Here is a 16915-nt window from a genome sequence, read left to right on the forward strand (position 1 = left end):
TTATTTTAACTTTTCTCACATTTTAATTATATTTGCGTGCACACATATGCTCTTGTACATGGCATGGCATGCCCAACGAGGTCAGAGGGCATGCAGAGTTAGTTCTCTCTTTATACCACGTGGTTTCAAAAAGACTGAGCTCAGGTCTTCAGCCTTGGAAACAAATGTTTTTTTCATGCTGAGCTATTTCATCAGCCTGAGGGTCTTAGAAAACTACTTATATTTCACTCTCCCATTTATATTTCTAACATCTCAATTTTTGGCATCTTATACGATTTCTTTATAGGCTTATTGGGAAATATTCCAAAGAAGTACTATCTTAGAGATTTTAAAAATAAATATTGCTCCAAAGGGTTAATTCTAAACATAAATGTGGTTTAGTACTTTTAAACTGGTGCAATGATCAGAAAATATATTCTGGAACAGCCAAATGATAAAATTGTTTAGCTCTGTAGGCCAAGCAGTTTCTGTTGTAAAAGCTTTACCAATGAAGCTTGAACAGGACCATAGGCTGTACCCAAGGGTGTGAGTATGGCTTTGTTTGAATAAAACTTCAAGATAAGTAGAAGCTGAGACTCATAGCCAAACTTTGGGCAGAGTGCAGGAAATATTATGGAAGAAGGGGGAGATAAAAAGACCTGGAGGGGACAGGAGCTCCACAAGGAGACCAACAGGGCCAAAAAAACATGGGCACAGGGGTCTTGTAGAGACTGATACTGCAACCAAGAACCATGTGTGGAGATAGAACCCCTGCTCAGATGAAACTCACAGGCTGTTCAGTTTCCAAGTGGGTACCCTAGTAAGGGGATCAGGGGCTGTCATCATGCAGCCAGCCCTGATGACACTTGATAGGCTAGATTCAGACAGAAGGAAAGGAGGTCCTCCCCTATCAGTAGACTAGGAGAGGGGCATAGGAAGAGAGGTGGGTGGGATTGGGAGGAGAAGCGGGGAGGGGGGGGCTACTACAACTGAGATACAAAGAGAAAGCTCCCAAAGTAATCCTGCTTTTCTAATGCTTATCATCTTGTAACTTCCTGTGAGCTACTCAGTCATTGACTGTGTTTATCTGCTTTCTCTTTTGTTCAATAATGAGTCTTAAGTATCTTGAAGAGTTTCTGGCCTATAGAATTCCCTCATTCAGTACTTGTTGAACAAACAAGATAGGCTTTTGCATGTTTGAATTTGAACACTCCTCAAGTAACAGTAATGTATGAAGGCAAGAGTTCAAAGTAGGCTACCATTCCTATAAACAGTTTCTAAGTTGCTGACATTCATGCTCAAAATGAAATGGAAATTTTTAATGAGAAAAGGTCAGAGTCAATGGATTTTTTAAAGTGTATGACACAGGAGAGGTATTAAATCCTGATAAAGTAAAGTTTGCTGAGGAATAAATAGTCACGAGAGGACTATTGAAAATGGTTTCCTGTTGAGTACATACAGGAACACCCCCCCCCCCGATGAGTCAGGACATGGGTGTGACACTCTCAGCTTTCCCCAGGATCTCACAAAAGAGGAAGTTTCCTGTCATTGCCACATATTTATTTTGGAGTTTGAAAGATCAAGGCAGAAATGTTGATTGTGAGCTTTGGTATTTCAACTTATGCTATGCTTTAGTAGTGTATCTTGACTATCTGGGAAGCATGCCTTTACTAATTATTATTACATGACACTGGCCACTTTAGAAAACCCTGGGAAAATATTTACTTGTGACACATATGATCTAAATGACAAACCATTCTTTAGTCCTTAAGTTCCTTACTTTGTGCTTCTTACCTTCAAGAAACCGTGATTCAACTGGCACCTAGAGAAAGAAAGAAAGAAAGAAAGAAAGAAAGAAAGAAAGAAAGAAAGAAAGAAAGAAAGAAAGAAAGAAAGAAAGAAAGAAAGAAAGAAAGAAAAGAAAGAAAAGAAAAGAAAAGAAAAAGAGAAAGCAAGTCCAACACGTAGTGTAGTGGAACTATTTATTCTAAAATTCAGCACACGTTTCTTAAGAGTTTTGTGTGTCACTAAAACTGTCAGGCTTCTGATGGAGATGTGAATTTAGAGTGGTGATTAATATTAATTGCAACTTAAATCACCACTTATTCATAGCCTGTCAGGAGTTAATAAGCCTTCCACAAGAAATTCATTTGCATTGTCTTGTGTGATCCACACATGCCTAAGTGTTAATTCTTCCTCTTTCCTCATGTACTGATGAGAAAGCTGAGACTCAAAGATGTTCAGAGTCTTGTTAAAAAGTACACATATAATTAGACCAGATGCTGGATACCTAAAATTTTGAAGCCTGCCTTAAAGCCAAAAAACTTGCATGTTTGATAATGATAATTTTCCCCACCATGATTCTGACCTAGTGGGTCCACAGAAAATAGTTTGTGCTTCCCTACATCAATCCCTTCCTGGCCCTCTTGGTCTGTGCAGTTTATTCCTGGGTGTGGTTAAAGAGATACTCCAAATAGAGACCAACCCCAAATTCAAAAGAAAACAGTGTGGTGTAGGCTCAACCCAAAATTACTTTAATCAATTTTATTTCATGGGAAAGTCAAGTCTGTTTGTAAAAACACAGAGATAAGGTCAAGAGAAGGACCTTTCTGAATAAAACATAGATATTGGATTTTGAGTTTGCCTTTTGATTCTTTTGCCTAAGTGTAGATACATACTCTTCTGGTGGAAAAGAAATCTCTCTAGTTAATACTGTTTGAGTTGCTTTCCAGTTAATCAAAATTCTATTTTATTGAGTCTTTTGTTTGTTTTTCATAAATTGGTTTATGGCATTTGCTTTTCTTGAAGCTGGTTCAAAAACAAATCCTATGATTATGCTTATGTGTATAATATACAGATTCCTACATAATATGCATAAAATACATAGCTCATGCCTCTGATGATAAACAAAATGTATAAATGATTGTTAAGATTTGCTGACACAATCATTTTAAGGGGATTCTCTATAATTTGAGTTTAACCACAGTGTGTTCTCTCAGGGTCTGAACTATTAGCATTTTGGTTTTTTTTCCTCTTTTCTCTTATTTTTATTCACTTTACTTCCTTGTTGTAGCCCCATCCCTTCTTCCCTCTGAGATTCCCATCCCTCCCTCCTGCTCCCCCAACTTTTTCTTAGGAAAAGAGAGCTCCCTTTCTCATCCAGCCCAGCTCAGCAAGTTGCAAAAGGACTGAGCATGTTCTCTTCCCTTGTGGCCTGGTATGCCAGGCCTGCCTGGGGGAAGTAATCAAAATGCAGACAAGTGAGTCACTGTCTGATGCAGTCCCCAGTTCACTTACTAGAGGACATACATGAAGCCTAAGGTACCAGTCTGCTACATCTTCGTAGGGGGGCTTGGTCCAGTTTGTGCATGGTCCTTGGTTGATGCTTCAGCAAGTCCCTCAGGATCCTGGTTAGTTGGCTCTGTTGGTCTTCTTGTGGAGCTCCTGTTACCTCCAGGTCCTTTTCTCTTTCCTCCCACTTTTCCACAAATTCCCTAAGTATCACCTAATGTTTACTTGTGAGTCTCAGCATAGACATTTACTGTGGGGAAATGTTTCATGCATTATAAGATAATCTGTAGTTTTTCCATCCTCTTTCCTCCAGGTATCACACACACACACATACACACACACACACACACACACACACACACACACACACCCCTCCTTCTTCTTCAGTGGGGTTGACCAAAATTTCTTCAGTCATTGTCAAATGGCAAGCTATAGAAGATATTAGCCCACACCCAAATCTCTGTAAGATATGCTTTTTATTATTTATGCTCTCATATACTACTCAGCCATTGGGTCACATTTAATTGTACCTACATTTATAAAAGCGAATAAATTTGAAATATACATTTTCAATCCTTTAAAAGTATGCTATAATGATAAATCAAATACAGGCTTCAGAGTAGAGGGTCAAAAATGGGCTCCGAGAACCCTACAATGAATGAATCGTCCATTTAAAAGAGAAGAAGTCACTAAAGAAAAATGCTGTCCTTGAACACACATTTGAGAATTGAGAAGACACCAGAGCACCTTCTAGGCTGTGATGGTGGGCGTGGGTACTCTTTCTGGGAATGATTTTGTAATTTTGTGTTAGCATTGACTTTTGTGTTTATGTCTTGGTTTTTTAATGAGATTTGATGAGTAGGCATTGGTACCATGGATTAAGTCTTCCTTGGATTTTATATAATCATATTTATTTTCTTTCCATATATATTGACAATTTTGTTAGGCTCATTAAAATATGTTTTCAACTTTGAACCAAAATGCTTAGTTTGGATCCCCTGCCTGCCTGTGTTTGTTGTTTGTGTGTGTGTGTGTGTGTGTGTGTGTGTGTGTGTGTGTGTTAAGCTTTTTGTGACAGGATCTACGCTGCCCAGGGTATCCTCAAACTCAAGATCCTCTAGGCTCTGTGTCCCCAGTGCTGAGCTCACATATATGCACCATCATGCCCTACTGCTCATTATCTCTGCACTTCTTATCTCTTTATGTAAAAATTTTTCTCTCCTTGAATTTCTTAACAAATTTCTTCAGCTGAGTGATGGTGCATGTCTTTATTCCCAGTACTCAGGAGACAGAGGCAGGCAGATATCTGTGAGTTTGAGGCCAGCCAGGTCTACAAAGTGAGCTCCAGGACAAAAGGCTACACACAGAGATGAAGGAGGGAGGGCGAGATTGGGAGGAGATGAGGGAGGGGGCTACAGCTGGTATACCAATTGAATAAATTGTAATTTATAAAAAAGTTAACTAAAAAATATCATGCTGAACTAAGACAGAATTTTGCTTGGAGCATACAGAAACAGCTGTGGAACATAAACATGAAAGTTTTTGCCTCTCTTACTGCCTGAGAAGGAAGTTTGTGACAAATGGGTGAACTGTGTCATGCTTCATGTTTTTCTCTTGGCCTACAGGGTGACTTCACTTGGAACAGCATGTCTGGCCGCAGTGTGCGCCTGAGGTCAGTCCCCATCCAGAGCCTCTCAGAGCTGGAGCGGGCACGGCTGCAGGAAGTGGCTTTTTATCAGTTACAGCAGGACTGTGACCTGGGCTGTCAGATCACCATCCCCAAAGGTAAGGCCCTGTTTCTGCCATTTTGTGGGGGCTCTGCCAGCCAACCACCTGTTCTGCCAAAGCCATGGGCTGAAAATTCTTCTCAAGCCTGGCATTAACAAAGAATGCAAACTAGAGAGTCTTAGTGGATGGCTGGCATCTATGTCCATTTTGAAAGACATGTCCAAGCAGGACAGTGTACATGGCAGCTAACTTTTTTTTTAAGGTTAACTGGGAGGTCTTACAAAGGAAACCCATGTATATCTAAAAAGTTTTCATGGCTTCCCATCAACCAACGAGAAAGCTTATAGAGAGGTCATCTAAAGGGTTGGAAGAAAAAACTGGGTCTGTCTCAACTTGATTTCAAAAATGAATATCTAATAAGAATGCGTCAGATTTGTTAAGATCGCAGATTTAATCTCATACAAACTGAGAATCTGGGATTTTATGTCTATGAACACCTTTTGTAGCCAGTCTTTACTGGTGTGCCTGGGTATAATTTGCTACTGTAATGCTTGATCCCAGGCACACCTGCTTGTCTGGTGCTTTGATGGAGGTCCTGATTCCTATAGAACTGAGAAGGAGGCAACTGAATTCTTTCAGCCCATACACGTCTGTCTCAGAATGATTACTGTCATCAGTGAAGGCAGTTTGTATAATTGCATGAAGCAGAAAACAAACGAAGCAGAATGCAAAACCATAATTTATTATGAAGACTATAGTAAACGTGCTCATAAAGAGTTCTGGCTGATGGCCTAGAAACAAAAACAAAAACAGAAGAGGGAAGGCAAGTTTCTGAAAGGTGGACATGTTATGAATACTTTCTTCAGATAATAAGTACATGAATATATATGTATTATACTTTATCTTAAAGGTCCTAAGAGGTTCCTGTGTTGAAGACTTTATCCATATTACTGATGTAGACCTTTAGGGATGACACTGGATCCCAAGGGCTCTGACCTTTATCAATAGGTTAACCCATTGACAAAATTCATGAGTGAATGAAATATTGAGAGTTAGTAAAATCTACAGGGAATGGTACTTAGGGGAGCTGGAGTAGGTCATTAGAGCATGCATATGGAAACTGAGTCTGACCCACGCAAGGTCTCCTCTCTGACAGTCTGAATCCTTGCCATCATGAACTGTGCAGTTTTGCTTTAGCATGATCTTAGGTTGTGCTGCCTCAGAACAGGCCCAGAAACAGGCTCCAAGTGACCATTGGTTGAAAGCTATCAAACCATATTTATTTGTTTCTTTTAAGTTGTTTACCTCAAATATTTAGTTGTAGCCACACATTGACAGAAAACTACTACAATATATGTGTGTAATGTAGTTCTGAAGAAAAAAAAAGAAGTGATTTTGCCTCCTATCTCCCAGAGGACATCTGCCAATTTCTGGCCATGCTTTTGGCTGTCATCCTTTGGGTGAAGGTTCTACTGTCATCAAGTGGGTTCAAGTCAGAAATACTGATGAATCCCCTGTAATACAACATATAACAACCTCTCTCAGTAGTTATTATCAGGTCCCAAGAGCCAAGACTAAGCCACTTTACCTTAAACACAAATATATGCTCACATTCTTTCATTCACCGTGCCGATTGATGAACTTAATTTTTGTTGTGTTTTTAGATTTGGTTGTAGTGGTTTAGAAGTTTAAAGGCTGGGCTTGAAGAACTCATTTTATCACGCCCCCACACACACACTCCGACACTAGTCATGTAGACTCAGGCAATTCACCTTTGCCACAGGAAAGTTGGCTCTTGATTCAACTAGGAGTAGCACAAAATTCTGAGTACTGAGTTTGCCATCGGATAACAAGTCTCAAGGCTATGCTTTGCTTTTTCTTTATGCTGAAATGTGGTACTCTGTTGGGGACTGTGATGGAGTTCAGAATCAAGATAGAGCGTGGCTATAGACAGGTGGAATATGTATGCCGGTAACAGAAGCCATGTCCCTTTGGCTTTCTTATTACCCAGTTGCAATGACAATTATAGTCAGCTACACCATCCGCATTCTCTGTCGTTCCATTTCACATGAATTCCACACACAGATATCCTCAAAATAGATAAGAAGTTCTCTTGCACTTGTAGAAACTCTACTGGTGTCTATCAGGTTTCACTTACAGTCAGGCTTTCCTGACTCGCCTGGCCTTGCTTTGGTAAGGTGCAGGAGAAACTTGACCTTCCTGCCACTTAGCTCACAAGTGCCCTATGTAACTACCACCAATAAGCCTGCCTCCTTTTCATGAGCACAGGCATTCCTTGCATTCCCAAAAGTGTGGAAATTTTGGCAAATATAGTTTATACTGAAGTGCATTATAAGTATGAAAAGGCTTTGAATTTAATGCAATGGGATAAGTTATCAGTAAAGAGATTTTTTTTTTGTAACATTACTTTAAAATCTAGTTAAATGGATGTGTCTCTTTGTTTCTGATCTTGGAAGAGGCCATTAAAATAAATAACCATTACCAAATAGAACTAGTATAAAACTTGTCTGCTAGAGGCTCTTTCTAAATCTATGTTGCTCCAACCCCCTCAAGGAATGTTTCATGATATTGAGCTATTACAAATATTTCCAGGCCATACAGGATATTTTCATGTTTTCTATCATAATGAGAATCAATGGTTTACAAATAAGTTTTATTATTTATGCAAGAGAGAAGTTGTGACTGGATGTAAAACGTTAGTGATTAGACAAAAATTTCTAGGAATATTGTTTGAAGTAGGTGATTTATAAATATGGAACATTGAGCTCATTTGAACTTGTGACCAGTGCCAAATGCTATGATAGCAGCTATAGGGTGGATGTGGCCATTGACTTCCCATGCAAATCCCCAAGTAGAAGTACTAAACAGTGTCAGATTCACTCAAGTAATTTTCCCCAATGAAAATAAACACCACATCCAAAATCTAGAACCTAAAGAAACGATACTATTTCTGATAAGATAGAAGACACATTGGACATAAAAACATTTAAACTTACATTTCCACTTTCTGTCACATGGGGATGATTGTGTACGTTGATTTCTAGAAACTAGGGATTCCTAGGCTCAGATAAAGGTACTCTCTAGGCATGCTCCACAACTTCAGAATTCATCAGAGAGAGAGAAGAATTGAAGCTCAAGGGGTTGGAAAGTCATTGAGATAATTCTCTAGAATGAATGACGATAGAGAATTTTACCTTGGCTAGAGCTATAATTGACTAGACATTGGTTATTTGGGCAAAGGTTCAGATGAGTTAATAGATGGGAGTACACCATATGGAATTTCCGTTTATATTGCCTCTGCAGTTCAATGAAGTCAGATGCAGTTTTATTTAGGAGTAAAGATAAGGAAGCAGTCTTAGGTGTCTGAGAAAGTGAAAAAAAAAATAGAAGAAGGGATCTAATGCACCAGCAATAATGCTGGGTGTCAGGGCAGTTGAAGATCCATCTGGAGTTAGTAGCTAGAAATTTAGAATGTTAAATAAGCTTCCTGTCAGTTAAGCACAGCTAAAACAAAAACACTTCATTTTTACTTTAAATTCCTTTGTTCTAGTTAATCAAAGTCCCCTTCAATTAATATTAGAATGGGGTTTAATGAAAGGAGTGAAGTCCAGAACTAATTTAAAATATGTCTGTACTCTGAAGAATGACACTCCAAAGATGGCCACAACTTAATCCTTTGATTAACACATTAGCTTACAGGACAGAAATAATCTCGCAAATATGATACATTCATATCCATGAGACAGAGCAATTACCCTACATTGTGTCAAAGAGCCCAGACTAATCACACCAGTAGTTCTACATGAGGAAACTTTCCTAGTCACAGGAAGGAAGGAATTATGAAAGGATGGCCAAAGAGATGGAATGCATCTTTGAAGATGGAACAAAGGGGGCCATAATTAAAGGAATATATGTCGCCCTGGGATATAGGAAAGTCATTGGAAGAGACGCTCTCCTGAAGTACCCTAAAGACACAGTCCTTCTGACACCTTGATTTTAGCTCACTGAGATCCATTTCAGACTTTTTCCTCCAGCATTGCAAAGCAAAAGATTGGAGTTGTTTGTTTCTGAATTTGAGATCTTTTGTTCCAGCAGTGTTAGCAAACCAAAATAGTATCCATGGGAATTATTAAAATGAAAGACAGTGAGATTAATTTGGATATGGATAGAAGTTAGGGTGCTGGCTATGGTCAGTAATCTCAACACTCAGAAGTCTGACGCAAGAAGATCTTGAGTTCAAGGCCAGCTCAGGTTACCTGGCAAACTCCTTTACCAAAATCAAAGGAATAGCAAATAACGAACATGTTTTTCATTTAAGTAAAACTTAATAATGTACACATACCAACTATGCCATTAACAATCTATAAACTGAAAGTCATTCCAAATAGTAACACCGATGTTAATTTTTATACTTTAACAAAATTGGTCTGAACACAATTTAAGTAACTAATTGTATGAATATAATCAGAGAGAGCCTCATCAAACTAACAGAGGTTATCCTTGCTCACTCAATAAAGTATGCCATAAAATTCAAGCAATTAAAAACATATTGCACTGATGCATAATAAATGGGTAAGTAAATAGGAGACAATAGTTAAAAATGAACCAAAATATCTATAAGAAGCTCGTGGTAGCTCAATAACCAATTGGTTTCCCATAGTAAGGGGAACAGGGACTATTTCTGACAGGAACTCAGTGGCAGGCTCTTTGACCTCTTCACCCCCCAAGGGAGTAGCAATATTGCTAGGCCACAGAGGAGGGCTTTGCAGCCAGTCCTGAAGATACCTGATAAAACAGGGCCAGACGAAAGGGGAGGAGGTCCTCCCCAATCAGTGGACTTGGAAAGGGGCAGGGAGGAGCTGAGGGAGGGAGGGTGGGATTGGGAGGGAATAAGGGAGCAGGATACAACTGGGATACAGAGTTAATCAAATGTAACTAATAATGATAATAATAAAAGAATCTATTTTATGACAAGCATCTATTATTTTTATTATCAGGGGAACTTCACAGGAGTAATCACATTTATTTGGTGTTTTTTCCCTGTCATGCCTAAGGAGATTGTCCTATGGAAGCCACCAGGGACGACTTTGACTTTTGACTATTTAGACTGCTACATTTGCAGGGTCTCTTAAACCAGTCTACCTAGTCTATAAATAACACGGACCTTACTAACAGAACCAAGAAACACATGCAAAAATATCTTAAATATCAGGTAATGTGTTAAGTTTAATGACTGATAGCTTCTTAATCGTCAATGGTCAAAGGCAGGAGTTAATAAATTAACTAGTCGATCCAACCTAAGTCACAACTTGGCTTTGTAAATAAAGTTCTATTGAAAAATAGCCATGTTCATTAATTTGCATAACATTCATGGCTGCTTTTTACTTCACGTCATAGTTGAGAGGTTATGATAAAAGCTATAGATGGCTCAGTAAGAATGCTTACTGCACTTTCTGAGGACCTGAGTTCAGTTTCAGTCACCTGCGTCAGGTGGCTCACAACTGCCTAGAACTCCAGCTCCAGGGAATGTGACCACTGTTCTGGCCTCAGTGGATATACACACACAGGTGGCATATACACTCAGACATGCACATGCACATAAATAAAAAAATGAAGTAAAATAAAAATAACAAAGGTGATAAATAAAATCAAAGTATATAATGTACTTTTATGGAAATAGCATAAAGAAACCACTTATTTTGTACAAAGAATCTATAGTAGTAATAAGCACGAGCATATCTTGTGTGAAGCAATAATGGATATTTGGCCTTTTATAGAAAAAAGACCTAATGCACAGTTTAAGGTAAAATGAAAGGAATTAATTAATTTTTCCCTCAATCAGCATAGGGTGTTACTGTAGGTAGGATGGCTTAACCTCATATTTAAGTTTTAAAGCCAAATCAATCATTCCAGAAAAAAAGAAATATATTAATTATTAATTTTCTTTAATTGTTTAATTTATGGTTTTTTTGAGGCAATATTTCTCTGTGTAGCCCTGGCTGTCCTGGAACTCGCTTTGTAGACCAGGCTGGCCTTGAACTCACAGAGACCCGCCTGCCTCTGCCACCCCAAGTGCTGGAATTACAAGCATGTGCCATTGCGCCCAGCTCAATTTGTGAGTTTTTTTTTTTTCCTACTTGTTTCAGTTAATTTCTGGTATGAGAATTGGGAAAGACTTTGTGTATGTGTTTTGAAAATTGTTTTAAATAGTTAATGGTTTAAGAATCTGCAGGCAACAGTCTAATAAAAACTTTCCTGATCTTTTTTATTTTTCATAGAGTAACCTGACACTTTAAAAATGCTCAATTATATAGTATCCTTATAAGGAAGACCTTTGTCATTACCTCATCATAAAACCCAAATAAACAACTCAACAAAACAATAAAAATGTGTGTTCTTGGTAGGACAAGAATACAGCAGCTGCCTTCAGTTTGGGACTTAGATAAAAAGTTAGAGTAACCTGGGAGACAAAAGAGGTGAGCTTAGGTTGTCAAGTAGTAAACTGGGTAGCAAATGTTGTTTTTCTGCTTTTATATTATCCTTTCTGGAAATGTACAGCTGCAATGTGCTAGATCTGTTTGTAAAATTTTTGGTCTGTACTCTGGAAATAAATCTGGTACTTTCTCAGAAAATTGGAAGTAGCATCACCTAAAAACCTCCTGGACATATACCCAAAAGATGCTCCACCATACACCAAGGACATTTGCTCAACCATGTTCATAGCAGCTTTATTCATAATAGCCAAACTCTGGAAACAACCTAGATGTCCCTCAAGGGAAGAACTGATAAAGACATTGTGGTACATTTACACAATGGAATACTACTCAGCTATTAAAAAACAAAGAAATCATGAAAAGTGCAGGCAAGTAGATTGAACTAGAAAAGATCATCCTGAGTGAGGTATCCCAGAACCAGAAAGACCAGAAAGTGGTATATACTCACTTATAAGCATATATGAGCCATATAATATAGGATAACCATACTAAAATCTATAGACCTAAAGAAGCTAAACAACAAGGGAGGATGCTTAATTCTCATTCAGAAGGCAAATCTGAAGTAACAGAAAATAAGGAACAGGATGGAACCCTGTACCATTGATGTCCTCTGAAAGGCTCCACCCAGCAGGGGATCAAAGGAGATTCAGAGACTCAAAACCAAACTTTAGGCAGAGCACAAGGATTCTTAGGGAATAAGGAGTGTGAGGGTATAGAAAGACCCAAAGGAGACAGGCGCTCCATAAAGAGAGTCAAAAAAAATCTGGACCTAGGTTGGGTAAACCAACAGAGACTGATGTGCCAACCAAGGACCATGCATAGAGAAGACCTATACCTCCTGCTCAGAAATAACCCATAGGAAGCTCAGTCTCCATGTGGGTTCCCTCCTAAAGGGAGTAGGGCTGTCTCTGACATGAACTCAGTGGCCAGCTCTTTGACCACTTCCCCCTGGCGGGGCGACCTTGCTAACATACAGAGGAAGAGGATCTAGGCAGTTCTGATGAGATGTGATTAGCTAGGCTCAGATGGTGAGGAGGAGGACTTCCCCCTTTGAGTGGATTAGGGGAGAGGAAGGGAGGAAAGGAAGGAAAGGGGGAACCAGGAGGAGATGAGGGAGAGGGCTACCATCAGAATAGAAAATGAGTGAATAAACTGTAAAAAAAAAAAGTCAGTATGTTTAACAGTCAATCTGAAACATCGAGAAGGATCCACAGTATGCAAGACATGCCAATAAAAATCAAGTACTACCAAATATATATGACTTCTAGGCTTGGAAGGTCTGAACAAGGGACTCTACTGCAGGAGTTCTAAAACTAATGGTGCCTTCTTTGTGTCCACCACCCTTTCCATGGTTCTTGTGCAGAAAATGATAACTTCTTATGGAACAAGGCTGTGTATCATTTACCTATCGGTTTAGAACACCAGGTCCAGAGTTCAATACACCAGTAACTCTGTGAGAAATGAATGAATGCATGTGTATGCTTTAAAGTTAAACTTCTCCTTACTCTTCCCTAAATCTATAATTACAAAATATAATTGATCATCCTTCTCTCTTTTTCCCCATTATCTCCAGAAATGGGTTTGAAGGTACATTAATGATTTATTCTAGCTCCACCGTGTACTCATTTTCCAGCTTTAATTGATGGTCTCAGGGGTTAATGGGAGGTTTAAATGTAGTAACAACCATAATGAGTTTAAAACATCTGCTGAAATTTCATACATTCTCCATAAAAGCTACCCATCTCAACCAACATGATAATTTTCATTGTGATCATTGCTATATCACTTTGTTATGCATCTTCCCTCAACTATGTATTTCATCTTAATTATAACCATAAACTGCTCTCCCTTTTTTGTTTTCTTAAATTTAGGAATTCAAAATTGTTCTATCTATCACACCTAGAACCACCAGAGTAAACATCACCCATGAAGCTTATTCCTTTACTGGAAAAAAAAATCTCAAAACTTCCTGTTAGTTACTTATGACACCGTTTAAATGATTTATAGTACTATTTCATACAAAAGGAGAAATCCATTTACTTAACAGTCTATTATAAGGATGGCCCATTGATTTAAATTTATGTTCTTGGAAGAGCAAGTTTTTAACATTTCTCTGCAATATACACTGAGAAATAAATACACTTTACATCTCAGCGTGGGAAACACATGAACCAAACAGGGCTCTCTTTATCAGAGAAAAAGTTCAATACTTCCTATAGCATTCTCAAATATCCACTTCTGTTTAGTTCTGTATTATTTTTCTAAAACACTTTTCTGTGACCTACTACATTTTCCTGGTTCAGTAGTAAATTTATCCCCTACAATTTGACCATCACACATTCTTGGAAGACAATCAAGATTAAAATAACCGAAAATCAGCTTTTCATTTTTCTTTGCTGTGGTTCTAGGGGAACTTGGTAAGACAGAAGTAACATTGGTTTTTGTAGGGCTAGGGAAATGAAACTAGACATATAACTGTACCAGAGTGGGGGTGACACCTGCGAGGCTTTCTATACAGCTTCCCTGTTCTCTTTAGTAACAAGCTTGATCCACATCCCAAGAGAGATAGATATGTAATGCACTGAAGATAGAGAGACAAGATGGAAAACCACTGAATAAACAAGCCATATAGCTAGCCTACTTCTTCTAAAATTGTTTTTAAAGTCAGATAAAGAGTAAACCATTTTATTGAACTATTGTAATCTTCAGTCAAGTGCATCTTAACAATGGGTAATCCAAACTACAGTCTGGGATGTGTTTTTCTACTTTTAGATCAAGCAGACATGTCATGTAATGCTATGTTTATATAGAAAAAAGTATTTCCAGTAGTTTTGGGTCTGTGTGTATTTATTCAGTATTTGGAGGGGTGTGTGTGTGTATGTGTGTGTGTGTGTGTGTGTGTGTGTGTGTGTGTGTGTGTGTGTGTGATAGGGAGGGCTTTACCCTGTGGGCTTTACCTATCTCCTATGACTACATAGAAATCTAGTATTACTAAAGAGAGCAGTGAAACAGTATAGAAAACTCTCTAAAGGATCACTCCCACTGAGTGACCCTAGATGTTCAGAGCATATTTCTAGCCATAGGTACATTTTACATTCCTGTGTCTAGCCATGTCAAAAGCTATGTACTCTAGATGTTATTAGTATATGAATTATATAATTTATTATATAAATGTATATAATTTATGTATAATTAAGATATTATAATAATGAATTATAAATATATAATAATAAGTAATACTATATAATAATGTATAGTTAATTATATAAATTATATTAATATAATTTTATATATAAATTATGTTAAAAGATTAAATTTGCTCAAGTTTTGAGACCCTTTTAGAAAGAACCTGCCTCATTCATCTGTTTCAATAAAAGGCAAGAATGACAGATCCTTTCTTTCAGGTGCTTTTGTGACTTTCTTCTTGAATGTTTTCCAAAGAGTTGAAGACGTTTGCCATGGATAGTTCTAAGGTGCATGCTTCTGCATGATTCAGTACTAGTGCAAAGCAGGTGCTTGATTATTTAAATCACATGCTTTGTGCTTTAGTATTCTCAAATAGTTTTTCATGTTCTGAGGGTAATACAGTCTTTCCTCCAAGTTCTTGTCTCTATTGGCCACAATGAGACACATTTTTATATATGTGTGTTGGAGCACCATCCACTATTGCATAAGGTCTTGACATCATGAACAAAGTTCTAATCCCTGCAATTTCTGAAATACTCTGGTATCTTTCAATTATTTTAAGATAGTGTGGCATAGTACATGTAATCCCAGTACTCCAGGAGGCAGAGGCAGACAGATCTCTGAGTTCAAGTACAGCCTGGTCTACAAAGCAGGCCCAGCACAGCCTGTCTCAAAAAATCAAAATGAGGTACAGAACTAAACAGAGAATTCTCAACAGAGGAATATTGAAAGATAGAGAAACATTTAAAGAAAGGCTTAACATCCTTAGTCATCAGGGAAATGTAAATCAAAATGACTCTGAGATTCCATCTTACACCCATCAGAATGGCTAAGATAAAAAGTCAAGTGACAACACATGCTGGTAAGGAGGTGGAGAAAAAGGAACCCTCCTCCATTGCTGGTGGGAATGTAAACTTGTACTACCACTTTGGAAATCAATCTGACAATTTCTCAGAAAATTAGGAATAGTGGTACCTCAAGATCCATCTATACCACTCCTAGGCATATATCAAAAAAAAAATGTTCAAGTATACAACAAGGGCATTTGCTCAACCATGTTCATAGAAGTTCTATTCCTTACAACCAGAGTCTGGAAACAAACCAGGTGTCCCTCAGCTAAGTAATGGATACAGAAATTGTGGTATATTTACAAAATAGAATACTACTCAGCAATTAAAAACAAGGAAATCATGAAATCTAAAGGCAAATGATGGGAACTAGAAAAGATCATCTTGAGTGATGTATCCCAAAAGTAGAAAGACACACATAGTGTATACTCACTTATAAGTGGATATTAGACATGTAATATAGGATAGTCATACTAAAATCTATACACCTAAAAAAGCTAAGCAAGAAGGAGGACCCTTGGTAATGTGCTCAATCCTCATGCAGAGAAGCAAATGGGATGGACATCAGAAGAGGGAGAAAACAGGGAACAGGACAGGAGCCTACCACAGAGAACCACTGAAAGACTCTACCCTGCAGGGTATCAAAACAGATGCTGAGAATCATAGCCAAACTTTGGGCAGAGTGCAGGGAATCTTATGAAAAAAGGGGGAGATAGAAAGACCTGGAGGGGACAGGAGCTCCACAAGGAGAAAAACAGAACCAAAAAATCTGAGCCCAGGTGTCTTTTCTGAGACTGATACTGCAACCAAGGACCATTCATGGAGATAACATAGAACTCTTGCACATATGTAGCCCATGGCAGCTCACAGTCCATGTGGGTTCCCTAGTAAGAGGAACAGGGACTGTCTCTGATACAAACTCATTGGCTGGCTCTTTGATCATCTCCCCCTGAGTGGGGGCAGCCTTACCAGGCCACAGAGGAAGACGATGGAACCAGTCCTGGTGAGACCTGATAGGCTAGGGTCAGAGGGAAGGGGAGGAGGACCTCCCCTATCAGTGGTCTGAGGGGAGAGGCAAGGGAAAAGAAGAGGGAGGGCAGAATTGGGATGATTTGAGAGAGGGACTAAAGCTGGGTTATAAAGTGAATAAATCATAATAAATTAAAAATAAATAAAAAAGAGAGGGCCTAGGTCCCCTGCTCAGATGTAGCCCACAGGCAGCTCAGTCTCCATGTGGGTTCCTTATTAAGGGGAGTTGGGGTTGTCTCTGACATTGACTGTGTTGCTTGCTCTTTGATCACTTTTTCCTGGTGTATGTTTCTGTGTGTGTGTGTGTGTGTGTGTGTGTGTGTGTGTGTGTGTGTGTGT

At 38.5% G+C, this 16915-nt stretch overlaps 1 protein-coding gene across 1 annotated transcript in view; it reads left to right on the top strand.

The window, feature by feature from the left end:
- Positions 1-16915, top strand: part of Arhgap6 (Rho GTPase activating protein 6) — a 296896-nt gene that overhangs the window by 191056 nt on the left and 88925 nt on the right. The window contains exon 2 of the mRNA XM_055613362.1: positions 4896-5055. Within this exon, the coding sequence (XP_055469337.1) occupies positions 4896-5055 (160 nt within the window). The remainder of the gene's footprint in view (positions 1-4895; positions 5056-16915) is intronic.

Source organism: Psammomys obesus, unplaced genomic scaffold (genome assembly GCF_907164565.1).
Source record: "Psammomys obesus unplaced genomic scaffold, mPsaObe1.curated_primary_1811, whole genome shotgun sequence".
In the NCBI taxonomy this organism is placed as follows: Eukaryota; Metazoa; Chordata; class Mammalia; order Rodentia; family Muridae; genus Psammomys; species Psammomys obesus.